The sequence below is a fragment of the Ochotona princeps genome, chromosome 6 (assembly GCF_030435755.1).
Source record: "Ochotona princeps isolate mOchPri1 chromosome 6, mOchPri1.hap1, whole genome shotgun sequence".
Taxonomy (NCBI): Eukaryota; Metazoa; Chordata; class Mammalia; order Lagomorpha; family Ochotonidae; genus Ochotona; species Ochotona princeps.
In genome coordinates this window covers 46,887,726-46,905,726 of record NC_080837.1, presented here as the reverse complement: position 1 = coordinate 46,905,726, position 18,001 = coordinate 46,887,726, and the positions used below count along the sequence as shown (strand labels likewise).

Here is an 18,001-nt window from a genome sequence, read left to right as displayed (position 1 = left end):
CAAAGCCAGGAGCCTTTTCCAGGTCTCCCACGCGGGTGCAGGGTCCCAAGGCTTTGGGCCATCCTCGACTGCTTTCCCAGGCCACAAGCGGGGAGCTGGATGGGAAGTGGAGCAGCTGGGACATGAACTGGCACCCATATGGGATCCCAGCACATGCAAAGTGAGGACTTAAACCACTAAGCTATCACACCAGGCTCCACGGTATAATTTTTTCTTTTTTAAAGATTTATTTATCTGAAAACTAGCATTGGAGAGAGAGAGAGGAATAAAAGGAGGCGGATTTTCCACCCAGCAGTCAGGAACTTCTGGATTTCCCCATGTAGGTCCAGAGGCCCAAGCACATGGGCCATTCTCTGCTACTTTCCCAGATGCACAACTAGGGAGTTGGATGGGAAGTGGAGCATCTGAGACTCAAACAAGTACCCACAAGAGATACCAGCATTGCAGACTGGCTTAACTTGCTGTGCCACAGCACTGCACATGTAAGGCAAGCACTTCAGCCACTAGGCTACCGTGCCGGTCCCTCCGTCTGGATTAACACACTGATTAACTATCTGGTTCCAAGAGACTTCTGGGTCTGCAATGTCTGATTTGGATGAATCACATGGGCTCCCTATCCACACAGACTTCCACCATGAATCATTCCAAAGAACCAAGAAATCAGCATGATCACTCAGCTGGCTAAATCCTCTCGCATGCACTAGGATCCCATCTGGGTGCCAGTTCCCATCCTGGTTGCTCCACTTCTCCAGCTCTCTCCTTGTGGCCTGGGAAATAGCGGAGGATGGCTCAAGTCCTTTGAACGTGGGAGACCTGGAAGAAGCCCCTGGCTTCAGATGGGCTTAGCTCCTGCTGTTGTGGCCACGTGGGGAGTGAACCAGCAGATGGAAAAATTTTCATCTCTTCTTCTCTCTATAAATCTGCCTTTCCAACAAAAATGAATAAATAAAGCTTTACAAAAAATTCTTCCCAGGGCCTGGCACAGCAGCCTAATGGCTAAAGTCCTTGCCTTACACGTGCCAGGATCCCATTTGAGCGCCAGTTCGTGTCCTGGTGGTCCTGTTTCCCATCCAGCTCCCTGATTGTGGCCTGGGAAAGCAGTCGAGGACAACCCAAAGTTTAGGGACCCTATATCCAAGAGGGAGACCCAAAAGAAGCTTCTGCCTCCTGATTTCAGATCGGCTCAGCTCCAACTGTTGTGGTTGCTTGGGGAGCAAATCAGTGGATGGAAGATCTTCCTCTGTCTCTCCTTCTCTCTGTATATCTGACTTTCTAATAAAAAATAAATAACTGCCCAAGAAAATCACCAATTCCGTAATTCCCTGTGCCATTTTTTTTATAAGGCAGTCTAGTCATGGGAAACCCCAGATGTAGTAATCTCCTCAGGCATCGTGGTTATATACTGTAAATTAGCTAAGCAAAATTTCTCTTTGGGAACAGGAACACATAGAGCAGATTAAATTTGCTAACAGTCTGGAGGTTTTTTTGTTTGTTTTGAAAAGACGTATTTATTTATTTAGGAAAGGCGGATATACAGGGAGGAGGAGAGACAGAGAGGAAGATCTTACGTTAAGTTGTTCACTCCCCATGTGTCCACAATGACCAGAGCTGAGCCAGTCCGAAGCGAGGAGCCAGGAACGTCTTCCAGGTTTCCCACGTGGGTGCAGGGTCCCAAGGCTTTGAACCGTCCTCGACTGCTTTCCCAGGCCACATCAGGGAGCTGGATGGGAAGTGGGGCCACCAGGATTAGAACCGGCACCCATATGGGATTCCGGTGCATGCAAGGCAAGGACTTTAACCATTACGCTATTGCGCTGGGCCCAAGATTTATTTATTTATTTATTTATTTATTTATTTATTTATTTATTTATTTATTAAAGATTTATTTATTTTTAATGAAAAGGCGGATATACAGAGAGGAGTAGAGACACAGAGGAAGATCTTCCATCCGATGGTTCACTCCCCAAGCAGCCACAATGGCTGGAGCTGCGCCAATCCGAAGCCAGAAGCCAGGAGCTCTTCCAGGTCTCCCATACAGGTGGGATCCTGGTGCATGTAAGGCGAGGACTTTAACCACTAAGCTATTGGGCCGGGCCCTAACATATTTATTTTTATTGGAAGTCAGATATACAGAGAGAAAAGAGAGAGAGGAAGATCTTCCATCCAGTTGTTCATTCCCCAAGTGTCCTCAACAGCCAGAACTGAGCTGATCCGAAGCTAGGAGCCAGGGGCCATCTCCAGGTCTTCCATACAGGTGCAGGGTCCCAAGGCTTTGGGCCGTCCTTGACTGCTTTCCCAGGCCACAAGCAGGGAGCTGGATGGGAAGTGGGGCTGCTGAGATTAGAACCGGTGCCAATATGGGATCCTGGTGTGTGCAAGGCGAGGACTTTAGCCACTAGACTATCGTACTGGACCCTGTTTGTTTTTTGTGTAAGACCCTGATTGTAGCAGGCATTTCAAAATTCAGTGCATGATTTTCAAGCAAGAAGCTCCAAAGGCCCTTTGGCCTCGGGTCTATTTCTCCCACAGGTTTCCACACAATGTTGAAAGGAGAGAAATCTTCATATGCAGCTCCGTGTAAGGCAATGTCAGCATCAGTTTGAAACGCAGGGAAATACTTTTATCAGCCCGGCACATGCTCCTGCATAACGGGCAGCATACTCAATCCTTCTAACAAGAACTGCCCATGTGGCACTTGTTCGCATCCAGCTTTTCAAAATGATATGATGCTGCCTTTGCTGAATCCATTTCTTCTGTAGTCTCCTATCCCTTTGGTAAAAATTGTTTCAATCTGTCCCATTTTGGAGCCAAATTTCTCAGCTTTTCTTCGCGATCCAAAATGTGCTGTCAGGCCTCGTTTATATGTTCGATCACAGTAGTATCTCAAAGTAAAACTGGCCTGGCTCCAGCTTGTTGGGGGGAAGAGACAGGCCACCCTAAAAGACACAAAGCACTGGGTCTGAAGTCTTTTTGTAAATGTGAAGCAATGGCACAAATGGCACATTAAGAACATTTGTTCTGGAAATTTCCTTTCATGTCATAGGTTGATTACGTATTTTCTTTATTCACTTGTTTTCTTCTTAAATCATGTACTTAACAATGGGCATGAAATGCTCCAATGTGATCATCAATAGTGTGGTTCTGAATACCTTAATTTTCCAGTGAACATCCTTGAAAATAATTTCATAATCTCTCGACTGCATGGAAACTCCTCTTTTTCACAAAACTGGTTTCTTGGTCTACAATATGATAATGTATTCAAATTCTTTTGAATATGGCTTATTTTTAAAGCTGTTCAAAACAATTGGTTGAATGATTGTGGTTTCAAGTTTCAGTGACCAATTTTTTTTTTTAAGATTTATTAAAAATGGCCCGGTTTGGTAGCCAAGTAACTAAATTCCTCGACTTGCATGTGCCAGGATTCCATATGGGCACCGGCTCATGTCCCAGACGTTCTACTTCCGTTCCAGTTCTCTGCTTGTGGCCTGGGAAAACAATAGAGGATGGGCCAAAACCTTGGGACCCTGCACCCATGTGGGAGAACCAGAAAAATCTCCTGGCCCCTGGGTTCAGATCAGCTCAGTTCAGGCCATTGCAGCCACTTGGGGAGTAAAGTGGTAGATGGAAGATGTTTCTCTTCTCTCTGTATATCTGCCTTTCCAATAACAATAATAATAAACTTGAAGAAATTGGAAAGATACATATTGAAAGATAGATTCTGGGCCCGGCGGCATGGCCTAGCGGCTAAAGTCCTCGCCTTGAAAGCCCCGGGATCCCATATGGGCGCCGGTTCTAATCCCGGCAGCTCCACTTCCCATCCAGCTCCCTGCTTGTGGCCTGGGAAAGCAGTCGAGGATGGCCCAATGCATTGGGACACTGCACCCGCGTGGGAGACCCGGAAGAGGTTCCAGGTTCCCGGCATCGGATCGGCGCGCATCGGCCCGTTGCGGCTCACTTGGGGAGTGAATCACCGGACGGAAGATCTTCCTCTCTGTCTCTCCTCCTCTCTGTATATCTGGCTGTAATAAAAATGAATAAATCTTTAAAAAAAAAAAAAGAAAAGAAAAGAAAGATAGATTCTACAGCGAGGACAGAAAGATGTTCCATGTACTGGTTCACTTCCCAGACGGCAGCAATGGCTGGAGCTAAGCCCATCCAGACCCAGAACCTTCTTCTGGGTCTCCCATGCAGGTGCAAGGTCCCTTAGGCTTTGGGCCGTCCTCGACTGCTTTCCCAGGCCACAAGCAGGGAGCTGGATGGGAAGTGGAATAGCCAGAATATGAACCAGCACCCATATGGGATGCTGGCTTTGCAAGGTGAGGATTTATCCACTCAGCCATCGTGTGAGGCCCTGCCTAATTTATTTTTCTGTACCTCCATTGTCCATCCTCTTCAAAGATGAGTTTGGGAATGCTGGAACACGCTCTTGGTCTTTTCATTAAAGAGCAGTCAAGAAGTGAGTATATTTTGCATCTGACATAGCAGAAGGTGAGGTGAACAACATTGTAGGCCAAGCATTGTACAGAACAAACTCAACTCTGTGAGGTGTCAGTACCATAGGCGGTGGTCAGAAATTCATTCTTTTAACAAATTTATGTGGATGCTGGGAGAGTGATGCAGGAAGCACCTCTCTGAAAACAAATCCAAACACATGAAAGGAGTCCTCATTCCTCAGCAGTGGAAGACAGGTGCTCACAGGCCAATCCTCTATCTCCTAGCGTTGCGATCCCATCTGGGTTCCAGTTCGTATCTCAGCAGTTCCACTTCCCATCCAGCTCCCTGCTTGTTGCCTGAGGAAGCAGCAGAGGACAGCTCAAAGCCTTGGGACCCTGTACCCAGGTGGGAGATGTGGAAGAAGCTCCTGATTCCAGGCTCCAGGTTTCTGGCTTCTGGTTTCTGCATCAGTTCACTCCGACCTTGCTGACATTTGGGGAGTCAACCAGTGGATGAAAAGTCTGTTTCTGGGCCCAGCACCGTGGCCTAGTGGCTAAAGTCCTCGCCTTGAATGTGCTGGGATCCCATATGTCGCCGGTTCTAGACCCGGCAGCCCAGCTTCCCATCCAGCTTGTGGCCTGAGAAAGCAGTCGAGAACGGCCCAAAGCCTTGGGACCCTGCACCCGGGTAGGAGACCTGGAGGAAGTTCCTGGCTCCTGGCTTCGGATCGGCACAGCTCTGGCCATTGCGGTCACTTGGGGAGTGAATCATTGGGTGGAGGATCTTCTCTGTCTCTCCTCCTCCCTGTATATCTGACTTTGTAATAAAAATAAATAAATCTTAAAAAAAAAAAGTCTGTTTCTCCCTCTCTGTAAATCTGCCTTTCCAAGAAAAATCAATCTTTTTTTAAAAAAAAAGTCCAAATAATAGTGATATAAAGCACACCGCTGGTTGACTAGAGTAGGAAGGGGCTGCCGAGCATAATTATTAAGGGGCATAATGGATACAAGGAGATTTGGGGGGGCGGATGCATATGTTCACTGCCTTTTTTTTTTGGAGTATTAGAGGCAGACACACAGGAGTCCTCCAACACTGGCTCACTCCCAAGTGCTTGCCACCACTAGGTCGGGCCAAACCAAAGCCTGGAGTAGGGAACACAATTTGTGCCTCCCATATGGGTGGTGCAGACTCAGGTGCTTGGGCCGTTACTTGCTGCCTCCCTGGGTCTGGACAGTGGGAAGCTGCAGTCAGGAGCTGCAGCCAGGAGCTGCAGCCGGGAGAGCAGCCAGGCGCTCTAACACGGGAGGCAGGCATCTCCTCTGCCAGGTTCAATACCCGCCCCACATTTACCATCTCAGTTGTGGCGATGGATTTATCGTTTTGGCCAAATGTACTGTAGACTTTAAATATTGTTCCTGAAATACCTGAGTGAAACTTCTTTTTCTGTTTAAAATCTAGAAAAATAAAAAGGAAGAAGGGAGAGAAATAACTCATTCTACATCCTTTCTTGCAATCCTTTCTTGGTTACTGACATCAGATCGTGTCTGATTGCCTGATTCTTTTCGCGGTCCTTTGATGCATTTTTTAAAAGATTTATTTTACTTTTATTATTATTATTATTATTTTTTTTTTTTTGGAGAGTCAGATTTACAGAAAGAAGGAGAGACAGAGAGGAAGATCTTACATTCAGTTGTTCACTCCCCATGTGTCCACAATGACCAGAGCTGAGCCAATCCATAGCCAGGTGCAAGGAGCCAGGAGCCTCTTCCAGATCTCCCATGCAGGTGCAGGGTCCCAAGGCTTTGAGCTGTCCTCAACTGCTTTCCCAGGCCACAAGCAGGGAGCTGGATGGGAAGCAAGGCCACCGGGATTAGAACCAGCACCCATATGCGATCCTGGCGTGTGTAAGGCGAGGACTTTAGCCACTAGGCTACCGTGACTGACCCCCTTTGCTGCAATTTTAACAGCAAATATGGCCCAGCGATATGTGGAGCTGGCCTATAAAATCCTTCACTTCAGCTGCTCCAATTTCCGCTTGAACCTGGAACGCCAATTGTACTCATTGTCTCTGCCTCCATTTGCTGAAATGTTTCTTCCATTCTAAATGACCCAAAATTTCTGTCTCCTTCCAGGCCCAATAAAATTTATTTCACAGTCTTTCCTATCTTTTTCTGCAGAAAAAGAATTCCATACGTAGGTCAAGTTCCACTAGCATTTATAATCAAAACTGTTCTTTTGGCACCTGTCGGCTGCCTGGTATTATCTGCTTTTCATGCACCTTTATCTTTTCAACTAGATTTTGAACTACTTCAGGGCAAGCAGCACTTCCTATGTATTCATCGTTGCATCTCTCAAGGCACTTAATACATGCCTAATAAGTGTCAGTGTAAACAACCCTATTTTTTTTTAGTCTTCACCTTCTCAGCCATTATCTCATCGGATCATTATTACATCAACACTATGAGAAGGTCGGAACTAGAAAGATGTCTTTTCTGCTTTTGATAGATGGGGAGTCTGAAGCCCAAGGTCACAGGACTTGTTAAGGAGACTGAGAAGCACAGATAACCGCCCAGGGGGGTCTGACGCAATGCCAGGCTTCCCTTGGCTACTTTCCCGATCTCCTACCTGAGCTGCGCGACTGCACCCTTCTCCTGCGAGTTCCCCCAGCACTTCGGAGCTGGGGAACCAGAGCTTTGCAGCAGTACCGTCTTGGAGATCTTGACAGATCTGGGAGACAGACTTTCAGCACATTTTGCGATGAGCTCTGAGTCACCAAAGCTCACTTGCTATTTTGTGACAAGTGTCGTTTGTTGGGGACACCACTCCTGTTATTTAACCATGCTGCGCTACCGAGTTGAGGAAGCATAAATGATTTTTTAAAAAGCTTTAGAAAATGACAGCACTCTAAACACAAAAGGTGGCAGCTGATGAGCTGACCAAGGATACAAAATGTTCGCACCAGAACCTGCCATTTCTCACCTGCATCAGATTCCTCCAGTTGGTCTTGAGAAGGGAATGGTCAAACTCCCTCCCCACACCACTCCCAGGCGATCAGCTGCTTCTCTGAGGCGAAGAGGGATTTGAAAACCTTGGGGCAGTTTTATTTAGCACCAAATATTATCTTTGAAAAAAAGAGTCGGCCTCCAGACTGGATTCTCGTCATCTCTGAAAACAGGGTGGGTTTCGGGGGAAGTCAGAGCGGAGATACAGGGACTGCAGAGCAGCTCCGGGGAGCAAAGGTCAAGAGGCGGAGCCAGCCGGGCAGCCGCAGGCCGCAGGCGGGGGCTGGGCAGGTGCAAGTGAGGGGCCTCGGGGTGCAAGGCGGACGGACCGCAAGGTCTGGGAAAGCAGCTAGGGACACCGAGGCAGGCCTGGAGTCTGCGAGCTGTGACCTTGAACGCAGCTTCTTGCACTCTCGTTTTCCCATCTGCAAAATGGGTATGAAGAGTGACTTCCTCATAGCACCAGCCATCATTGCATGAGGCAAAAACAACTAGGTAGAGTGCCTGACTCATCTGACGCCCTGACCCAATGTTGGCAAGGGTCATTTTCTCGACATTTGCCCTTAAACTCGTGGAAAGAGCGGGTGTCGGGGGTGTCGCTAAGACGGCTTTCCCGGCAGGGTCCGACCCCCGCCCTCCCCGTCGGGAGCGCGCCGGCGGTTGGGGGCCTCGGGCACGCGCCCGGCGAGGGGCGGGACCTGGCCTTCCCGCCTCGAGCGCGGCCCCGCCCCCTCCCCGCGCGCCCTCGGCGACGCCTTCCGCCCCTTCCGCGGCGTTCCCGCACTGTCCTCCCGGGCCCCGCGTCCCCCGGCCCGCGCGGGGGTCCGACTCGGAGGTTCCGGAGCCGGGTGTGGACGCCGGCGGCCTGCCCGGCCCAAGCCCCTCGGCTCTGCCTCGGGAGCCTCAGCTGCCCCCGGGAGTGCAGGTTTGCTTGAGAGGGTCGGTGGGCGAGCGGCGCGGGAAGGAGGAGCGCCGGGACGGTCCCCTCCGGCCGCCCTTGGGACTCCTTGGCGGCCCAGACAGGAGGGAAGTCGGCGCCGAGGATCCCGTTCTGCATTTTGATTCATCTCGGGCCCTGCAAGGGTCACATCTTGTGAAAATACCTGTAAAATCAATTTAACGTTCAGTGCAGCGTGTAAAGACAGCTCTAAGACGCCTGAGTCAGAACATTTAAATGGTTGGGTCCCTGTGGCAGCGTTTTAACACGTCTGAGAGCAGAGGGTGGAGAATCGAGTCTTGATTGCCGCCATCGCGCACGCCCTGTAACATTTTAAAAGGGTAAAGAAAAGCACCCTAAAAAGAGTGGGGCGGGGGAGCTTGCCCCTGCGGGGAAACGCGTTGACTTTCTGAAGTCTTGAATTAGGCCTCACTTCCGCCTTTACAAACCCTTTCCTGGGAGCGACCTTAAATAACACTGGGCTTAACTAAGTAGTGGTTTTTGGGTCAGTTGTGTGCCTTTTTAAATGTGTTTTCCAAACAGGACTCCTGCTTTGTAAGTGGAAAAAAGTTGGGGACGCCTAGACAGCTTTTCCCTGTCAATTCACACACAGAAGCCACGAGGTAGGTAGGGTCTGCCTTCTACATCCTCAGCCAGGTCCCCTTGGAGACCATGCTCCAACACAAATGAGTAGTTACTTTGATGCAACTCATAAAACCGGGCAAGGAAACTGAATGTGCTGTGAACACGCAGTGTTAAATCCTAATAACCTTCAAGGCCTTCCCAGCGCTGGGAGGTGCGGCCCTGGGGAGTGTGGGACCCTCCAGATAGGAGGAGGAGGTGGGGCCAAAGTGCAGAAAAGCAATGCCTGGGAGTGGGGGGAAGTGTCCATGTCGTGTCCATCTTTCCTGCCCCTCTGCATGGATGTCATTCTACTCTGAGCATTCCACCTTCTGGCTAAGCACCCAGCACTCCTGCCTGGGCAGCGGTCACTGTACCTTGGTGTTCCCTGATTGGCCTGCCTGTCACACTTCCTCCCCAACCCCCCAGGTACCCTTCACTGACACTGATGTGAAAACCAGTTGTTGCTGTTCAAGTGTGGAGTGATTTGTCACTCCTGAAGGATGGTTCTAGAGTTAATGATCAAACACTAGCAACCGATCTTAGATGAAAGAACAAGTTAAAGAAGCACAAAAAAGCTATTGTGGAATTTGATAGCTGAGTTATTTGACTTGGGGGGGAAAGCTGCCTTTGATATTTTTCCTCTTTGCCTCTTAACTGGGGAACAGCATCTGGGTTATAACCTTGACATAATGGCGGAGGGGGTGAGAGTGGGGGGTGGGGGAGAATCCTGACTAGGCCCTAGTGAGTTAGTTGGAGAGTTTTCTTTCTTTTCCAGAAGCTTATTTTTTGGACAGCTTGGAACAAGTGGACAGAGGTCAGTGGAAGGCATACTGTTTTGGGCACCTGTAGATCTGTATGTTTATGAACCTGGTGTTAAGAACTTGGGTCCCCAGATGTGTAAGGGATCCCTGCAGTTCCTTCTCTGCTTGTGGACAAAGGTAATTTGTACCTGAGCAAGTTTGGTTTGGAGTAAGCCAGCCACTCATCTTCTTACCTTCTTTCTCTTGGTTCCACAGGTAAGCAAGTTGGATGGCGTCTGGAGATTTCTGTTCCCCTGGAGAAGGGGTAGAAATACTTCACCGAGGTAACGGTTGTTTGCAAACTTTTTTTCTTTTTTCTTTTTTTTTTTGAAATTATTTATTGGAGAAACAGATCGATGGAGAAACACACAGAAAGTGGGTGGGTCACCTCCCAAATGCCCGCAGAAGCAGGGCTGGGCCAAAGCCGAAACCGGGAGCTCCTCTATGGGTGGCAAGGGCCCAAGTACTTGGACCATCATCTGCCTGCTTCTCAGGATTGTGTGAGCAGGAAGCTGGATGGGGCACCCAAAATTGTATATTTGTGTTTTATCCACTTCTTTAAAAACTCTAAATTCTGTGTGAATGAGGCATTTTGGTGGCTGTAGTGATCCCTACTCTAGGATCCCTTTTTCTTGATTCTGTTTGGCTAATATTTACAGCTGTATTTCTCTTTTACTTAGTTATTTATTCTTAAGATCTTAGTTATATTAGGGGCCAGGGCAGCAGCTCAACAGGCTGATCCTCTACCTGCCAGTACCAGCACCCCTTTTAGGCACCAGTTTTAGTCCTGGCTGTTCCATTTCCCATCCAGCTCCCTGCCTATGGACTGGGAAAGCAGCAGAGGATGGCCCAAGGCCTTGAAACCCTGTACCCATGAGGGAGACTTAGAGAAAGCTCCAGGTTTCTGGCTTTGGATCAGCTTAGCCCTGGCCATTATGGCCATTTGAGGAGTGAACTAGCAGATGGAAGATCTTCTCTCTGTCTCTCTTACTGTAATTCTGCCTTTCAAATAAAAATAAATTATAAAAAAAAATTCTAAATAATTTCTTTTTTAAAAATCTTAGTTTTATTAGATGCTCTTTCTTCCTCAATTAATATCCTCATGCATAACATAAGTGCCTGTTCCTTTGAATTTTATCTCTATTTGAATTGTTCTTATGTATCTATTATTTATTTTCATTTTGTTTGAAAGGCAAAGAGAGTGGAGAGCGCTTTCATCTGCTGGTGCATTGCCCAGGCCCTGCGTGGCAGATACGGGGCTAGGTCAAAACAAGAACCAGGAATTCAATCCATGTCTCGCACATGAGTGGCAGGTGTCCTGTTAGTTGAGCCATCACTGCTACTTTCTAGGGTCTGAATTATCAGGAAGCTGGAGTGAAGAGTGAGAGCCTGGTGGCTTCCATGATATCTGAATGTGGGCGTCGTTTAACTGCCACCGTAACAACTGGGCTGAATGCCTCACTTTTTAAAGATATACTCTTTTTTTTTTTAAAGATTTATTTATTTTTATTGGAAAGTCAGATATACAAAGAGGAGAGACAGTGAGAAAGATCTTTCATCTAATGATTCATTCCCCAAGTGAGCGCAACGGCCGATGCTATGCCGATCCGAAGCCAGGATCCAGGAACTTCTTCCGGGTCTCCCACACGGGTGCAGATTCCCAAAGCCTTGGGCTGTCCTCGACTGCTTTCCCAGGCCACAAGCAGGGAGCTGGATGGGAAGTGGAGCTACCGGGATTAGAACCGGCACGCATATGGGATCCTGGACCTGCAAGGCGAGGACTTTAGCCGCTAGGCCACGGTGCTGGGCCCAAAGATATACTCATTTTTATTGGAAAATCAGATCAGATTTACGGAGAGAAGGAAAGACAGAAAGATCCTCTGTCCACTGTCCACTGATTCATTCCCCAGATGGCCACAATGGCTGGAGCTGAACCAATTCAGAGCCAGGAGCTTCTTCTGGGTCTCCTATGTGGGTGTAGGGTCCCAAGGCTTTGGGCCATTTGCTACTGCTTTCATAGGCCACAAGTAGAGAACTGGAAGGGAAGTAGAGCAGCAGGATAGGAGCTGATGCCCATATGGGTTCCTGGCACACGCAAGGCAAGGATTTAGCTACTAGGCTACTGTACCGGGCCCAATAAATAAATCTTTAAAACAATAAATGAAAAAACCTCATTAGCTTCATACTGGGCCCAGCATGGTAGCCTAATTGGTTTAGTCCTCACCTTGCACGTGCTGGGATCCCATATGGGCGCCGGTTTGTGTCCTGGCAGCCCCACTTCCCATCCCTGCTTGTGGCCTGGGAAAGCAGTCAAGGACGGCCCAAAGCCTTGGGATCCTGCACCTGCATGGGAGACCCAGAAGAGGCTCTGGGCTCCTGGCTTCAGGATCAGCTCAGCTCCGGCCTTGTGGCCACTTGGGGAATCAATCACCAGACAGAAGATCTTTCTGTCTCTCCTCTCTGTATATCTGACTTTCCAATAAAAATAAATAAATAAATAAATAAAATAAATCTGGGCCTAAATAAATCTTGGCCTAGCGGCTAAAGTCCTCGCCTTGAACTCCCCGGGATCCCATATGGGTGCTGGTTCTAATCCCGGCAGCTCCACTTCCCATCCAGCTCCCTGCTTGTGGCCTGGGAAAGCAGTCGAGGACAGCCCAATGCCTTGGGACCCTGCACCCGCGTGGGAGACCCGGAAGAGGTTCCAGGTTCCCGGCTTTGGATCGGCACACACTGGCCCGTTGCAGCTCACTTGGGGAATGAATCATCGGACGGAAGATCTTCTTCTCTGTCTTTCCTCCTCTCTGTATATCTGACTGTAATGAAATAAATAAATCTTTAAAAAATCTAGATAAATAAATCTTTTTTTTTTTTTTAAAGAAATCTTTCCTACTGAAAAACCCAGATTCGTTTGGGAAATGATTATGAAATTATGCTGAATTATATAAAGCAAGAATCAAACCTTTTTTTTTCTTCGTGTGTGTGTTTTTTGGGGGTATGTGTCACAAAGTGTGCAACAAGCAGTTTCCTCCTTGTAACCTGAGTGAAGAGGACCTGCTGCAGAACCCGTACTTCAGCAAGCTGCTGCTGAGTCTCTCACAGCATGTGGATGAGAGCGGCTTACGCCTCACCCTGGCAGAGGAGCAGGCTCAGGTGAGGGTCCTGGGCAGAGGGACTGTGGGAGGAGGGGAGAAGCCCAAGCCAGCGCTTCTCCTTTGTGGGATGTTTCGGTTTTCCAGGCTTGGAAGGAGGTGCGAGTGCATAAGACAACATGGCTAAGGTCGGAAATCTTACAGAGGATCATTCAAGAGCTGCTTGTGGACTACTATGTAAAGACACAAGACACAAATATAACTTCTGAAGACAAAAAGGTAAGGCAGAAGAGATTAGGCAGAAGTTGATTACCAGCCAGACCTTTGATTTCGGGATCTGAGGGAAAATGCCAGAATATCAAAAAAGAAAGGGACTGGAGCTGGGGAGAAGGAATGCGTGAGTTGTCAGGGTTTTGGAATTGAAAGCTTGACAGGGCAAGTCATTAGCAGCTAAGGGCTGAGCAAAGGGGATGACATGCTGGAGGACTTTGAAAATGGTTCGTAAGGAAGTGGTGTGCCAGGAGACGTTTTAGTCACTGCTCTTCATTTTTTCTTCTCTCAGTTTCATGAGACCCTGGAACAGCGACTACTTGTGACTGAGCTGAGCCGGCTCCTGGGTCCCAGCCAGGAGACAGAGAAACCTCCGCTGCTAGGCCTGGGGAAAGCAGACCTTCTGGAACTCATGCCACCCTCAGAGGTTGGGAGTGGGCCAGTATCGGGACCCAAGAAGCAAAATGGCTTATTTTTTCCCAAATCTATGATTTTTTCTTAACTAATCTTAGTGTATTTTTGTAAAAATGAACAACAGAAGAAAATAAAAGCTGAAATACAGCTTCTGATAGTAGTATGATTATAAACAACTTGACATAAATAGTCACCTCCATACTTGTTTAGAACATAGTCTGTTTCTACCTAATGTATTTTCAACCTTTTTTTTTTAAATCACCAAGTAAATGTAGGGGCAATGTTGTAGCATGGCAGTGTGGGCTTCCACCCAGAGCTTGCACAGCCTCTCCTGGAATGTCCCTTTTGAGTCCCTGCTCCTCTGCTTCCGGCCCGGCTTCCTGCTGGTGTTGCCTGGAAGGCAGCAGCTGACGATCTGTACACTTGGATTCCTAGCTACTGCCAGATGGAAGCATGCTCGCTCGCGCTCTCTCTCTCTCTCTCTCTCTCTCTCTTTCTCTTTTTCTCTTTCTCTTTCCCAGCCCTCCTTTCTAATAAGTACTTAAAATTTGTATTTTAAGACAAGGAAGAGGTATAAAGAGATCTTTCATCCACTGGTTCACTTCCCAAATGGCCGCAATGGCTGGAGCTGAGCCTATCTGAAGCTGGGAGCCAGAAGCTTCATACAAGTCTCCCACACAGGTGCAGGGTCCCAAGGCTTTAGGCCATCCTCTACAGTTTTCCCAAGCTACAGGCAGGGAGCTGGGAAATGGAGCAGCCAGTAGATGAACTGGCACTCATAGGGGATGCTGGTGCTTCTAGGTGGAGAATTAGCCTGTTGAGCCATGGCGCCAGCCCCATGAATACAAATTTTTAAAAAAGTATACTAAGTGAGATGATACTTCCCATTGGCAGTCTTAGCACACAGCACCCATTGTTCTTAGTAAATTGTCAATTTAAATTACTGCTGGAATTATTTGGATATAGCAGAATTTGCTGAATCTTAGTGATAGATATTATGGTTACTGCTACCTTTTGCTAGTTCATGTGTATCTTCTTTGTATGATCATTTCTCTGACATTGGTGCTAAAAGTGAATCACTGGGTCAGAGCATATATACCTAGAGCATATTGGTACATTGCTAAACTGTAATGCCCAGGGTTGGGCTAGGCCAATCCTGGTAGCCCGGAACTCAGTGCCGGCCTCCTGTATGGGCAGCAGGGAAGCACTGCCTGAACCAGCGCCACTGCATCCCTGGGTCTGCATCAGTGGGCGGCTGGAGTTGGAAGCCAGAGGTGGGTGTGTTCCCCAGGCACCCGGATATGGGACACGGGCATAATAAGTCATTTTGGTTTTTACTAATTTACAGAGTTACAGTGAATCTCCCTGATATCTTCTGATTCATTTTCTTTGTTATTACTGATGTAGTTATCATGTTTTCCCTGGCTGTGTCTTCGTGGTTCTGACAGTCTCCTCACATGTCTATTTTGGTCTCACGGCTGTAGGATTTCACGTGGATGCGAGCCCGGCTCCAGCAGGAAGTGGAAGAGCAGCTCAAAAAGAAATGCTTCGCTCTGCTTTGCTACCATGACCCCAATTCAGGTGAGGGCCAGCTCCCTGAGCTCTGCTCACAGCCAGACTTGAGGGCCCTGCTCTGCTCTTTTGGGAACGATGTACTAGATCTTAGTTTTGGGATGGGTGTTTTCACGCACCAGATGGTCATCCTTTGTCAAAAACCGAGACCTTGGTGAGGACTGCTTCTTTTTTTTTTTAAGATTTATTTATTCTTATTGGGACGGCAGATCAGATTTATAGCTGGTTCACTCCACAAATGGCTGCAATGGCTGTAGCTAAGCTAATCTGAAGCCAGGAGCCTCTTCCATGTCTTCCACATGGGTGCAGGGTCCCAAGGACTTGAGCCACAAGCAGGGAGTTGAATAGGAAGTGGAGCAGCCAGGACACAAACTGGTGCCCATATGGGATCCTAGCACTTGCGAGGTGAGGATTTAGCCATTGAGCCATCATGCCAGGCCCGTGAGGACTGCTTTTATTCAGCAACCCTGAGTGCCCTGCTGCTGAGAAGGCCGAGTTCTTTCTTCTCAGCAGGGGCACAATGGCAAAGAGGGAAGTTCAGGTGGACACTGATGTGTTCCCCTCCTCTTTATGACTTACAAATTAAGAGCCAAACCTGGAACTAAAGGTCAGAATAAGAGAACTTAACTATGAGAGCAGTCTTTGATGGTCTTTGACAAGGCTGCAGGAGGGGAAAAAAAAAAAAAACAGATGAAAGCAGAATTTGCAGGGTGACATGTAAGAAACCACTATGCAAGAGCAACAGTGGCAATCAGGGGTTTGCCCATCGGTGCTCTGTCCACCTGACCAGATGCTGACAGCGAAACCCTGAAAGCAGTCAAGGTGTGGAAGCTGGCGGAGGTGCTGGTGGGCGAGAAGCGGCAGTGCCAGGACGCCAAGCGCCTGCAGAAGGAGCAAATGGTGCTGTTGGAGAGGAAAAGCGCCACCTACTCCCAGGTGTGACGGGGTGCGTTGGGTACCCCTCCCTCCTCAGCCTGACCCCCAGGTGCACCCTTGCAGAAGCCTGGGGTGCTAATCTGCCTTGGTTTCTGGCTTCTTCCCCCGGGGCTCAGGTGCTCCTCCGCTGCCTGGCCTTGCTGCAGAGGCTCCTGCAGGAGCACCGGCTGAAGACCCAGTCGGAGCTGGACCGCATCAATGCCCAATACCTGGAGATCAAGTGTAGCGCCATGATTCTCAAGCTGAGGTGCGGGTGACCCCTGGGGGAAAGCTGGAATTCTCCTGCACACACCGTCCCTCCCTGGCATCTTTTTCCTGTGCATTATGCCCAGCACTGTGCAGGTCCCCAGTCCACACTGCACAGTTGTGTTAACCTTTGGATGACCCAAAAGGCTCTTGGCGGGCTTGAACCAGGTGCTCTCCTGTGACATCGGGGCTCAGGGATCCAAGTGGCCTTGTTAACAGTGTCACTGCTGGTCCCGGGCAGGCAAGGTATCTGTTCCTAGCTCTGCCACAGTCAGTGATCTGTGCGACGTTTCTTCCCGCCCTGTCGCAGGATGGAGGAGCTCAAGATTTTGTCCGACACTTACACTGCTGAAAAAGTGGAAGTTCATCGCCTCATCAGGTGAGAACTGTCCCCCCCCAACCCGAGCCTGGCACAGCTGCCACTTGCATGGCCAAGGCCTGTGCATTGAACACTTCCCCATTTTGAGGAGCCCCCTTTTCATGGTGCACTCTCTGCCTGGGCTCGCAGGGACCGCCTGGAGGGAGCCATTCGCCTTCAAGAGCAGGACATGGAGAAGTCGCGGCAGGTTTTGAACACCTACGAGGTGCTGGGGGAGGAGTTTGACAGGCTGGTGAAAGAGTACACGCAGCTCAAGCAGGCAACCGAGAACAAACGCTGGGCCCTCCAGGAGTTCAACAAGGCCTACCGCTGAAAGGGCCAGGGCCAGGAAATGCCTCTCCTGCACACAGCCACTGCCCCTGCCTGCCACAAGGACTGCCGCCCCCTGGGGCTGCCCTCGCCACGGGAGCCAGAGGCGCTTGCTGAAAACACTAGGGTTGCTTAGCCACCCTCCTCCTTTCTCTTCATTGTTCACAGTGACTGAGCCCTTTCTGGAAAACTCAGCAAGCACATTTGTATCATTCCATGATTAGTTATTCACTGAGGTCAGCCCTGCATTGTGCCTATCTTCTAAGTAAAGTGATATCATTATATCTCAGGATTTCAGTATTTTTCTTTGGGCAAAGATGGAAAAAGAATATCAAAGGCTATGTGAGTCAGGAAGAACTGAGTGGATGGATCTCCAGAGGGGTGGGCACTGTGGTGCAGTGGAAGAGCTGCTGCCTCAGACATCTGCAGCCCATAGCAGAGGGCCTGGGTTTGAGTCCTGCATCTGCTTCTGATGAGCTTTCTGCTAATGCATACCCTGGGTGGCAGCCGGTGATGGCTCAGCTACTTGGGTCCCTACCATCACATGTGAGACCTCGATGGAATTCTGGGCTCCTTGCTTCAACCCAGCCTGGCCCTGTTAGGAGGTAAACTAGAGGATAGAAGATCTCTCTCTCTTTCTCTGATGCTCTGTCTTTAAATAAACAAATAAATAGAATATTTTAAAACAGAGGCTGACTTTATAGTATAGTGGGTAAAGCCACTGCTTACTGCACTAGTATCCTATATGGGCATTGGTTCAAGTTCTGGCCATTTCACTTCTGATCCAACTTCCTGCTGATGTGTGTGGGAAAGCAGCAAAGATGACTCAAGTATTTGGGCTCCTGCAGCCACATGGGGGACTCCAGAGAACCTCCTGCTCCTGTCTGCAGACTGGCTCAGCTGCAGCCATGTGGCCATTTGGGGAGTGAGCCAGCAGATGGAAGATCTCAAAACATGTGGCACAGTGTGCTAACCTTTGCCTATGG

At 48.9% G+C, this 18,001-nt stretch overlaps 1 protein-coding gene across 2 annotated transcripts; it reads left to right on the top strand.

Moving 5' to 3' along the window:
• The first annotated feature begins 8,178 nt into the window (after nt 1–8,178).
• Nucleotides 8,179–17,299, top strand: HAUS4 (HAUS augmin like complex subunit 4). Of its 2 annotated transcripts, none has more exons than XM_058666206.1 (11): nt 8,179–8,361; nt 9,773–9,811; nt 10,014–10,081; nt 12,808–12,950; nt 13,037–13,168; nt 13,452–13,586; nt 15,058–15,154; nt 15,936–16,081; nt 16,198–16,328; nt 16,638–16,706; nt 16,836–17,299. In XM_058666206.1, the coding sequence occupies exons 3-11, from the start codon at nt 10,027–10,029 to the stop codon at nt 17,017–17,019; spliced, it is 1,092 nt and encodes a 363-aa protein (XP_058522189.1). In that variant the 5' UTR covers nt 8,179–8,361; nt 9,773–9,811; nt 10,014–10,026; the 3' UTR covers nt 17,020–17,299. The 2 variants fall into 2 exon arrangements, with proteins under 2 accessions (XP_058522189.1, XP_004584963.2); XM_004584906.2 differs by having other exon boundaries at nt 8,179–8,714.
• Nucleotides 17,300–18,001: the final 702 nt, after the last annotated feature.

Bases quoted from the DNA above. Each gene is read 5' to 3' on its own strand.
- HAUS4 (XM_058666206.1), top strand. From the start codon at position 10,027: ATGGCGTCTGGAGATTTCTGTTCCCCTGGAGAAGGGGTAGAAATACTT. The intron at 12,951-13,036 runs GTGAGGGTCCTG...TCGGTTTTCCAG, and splicing joins TGGCAGAGGAGCAGGCTCAG to GCTTGGAAGGAGGTGCGAGT. The intron at 13,587-15,057 runs GTTGGGAGTGGG...TCACGGCTGTAG, and splicing joins AACTCATGCCACCCTCAGAG to GATTTCACGTGGATGCGAGC.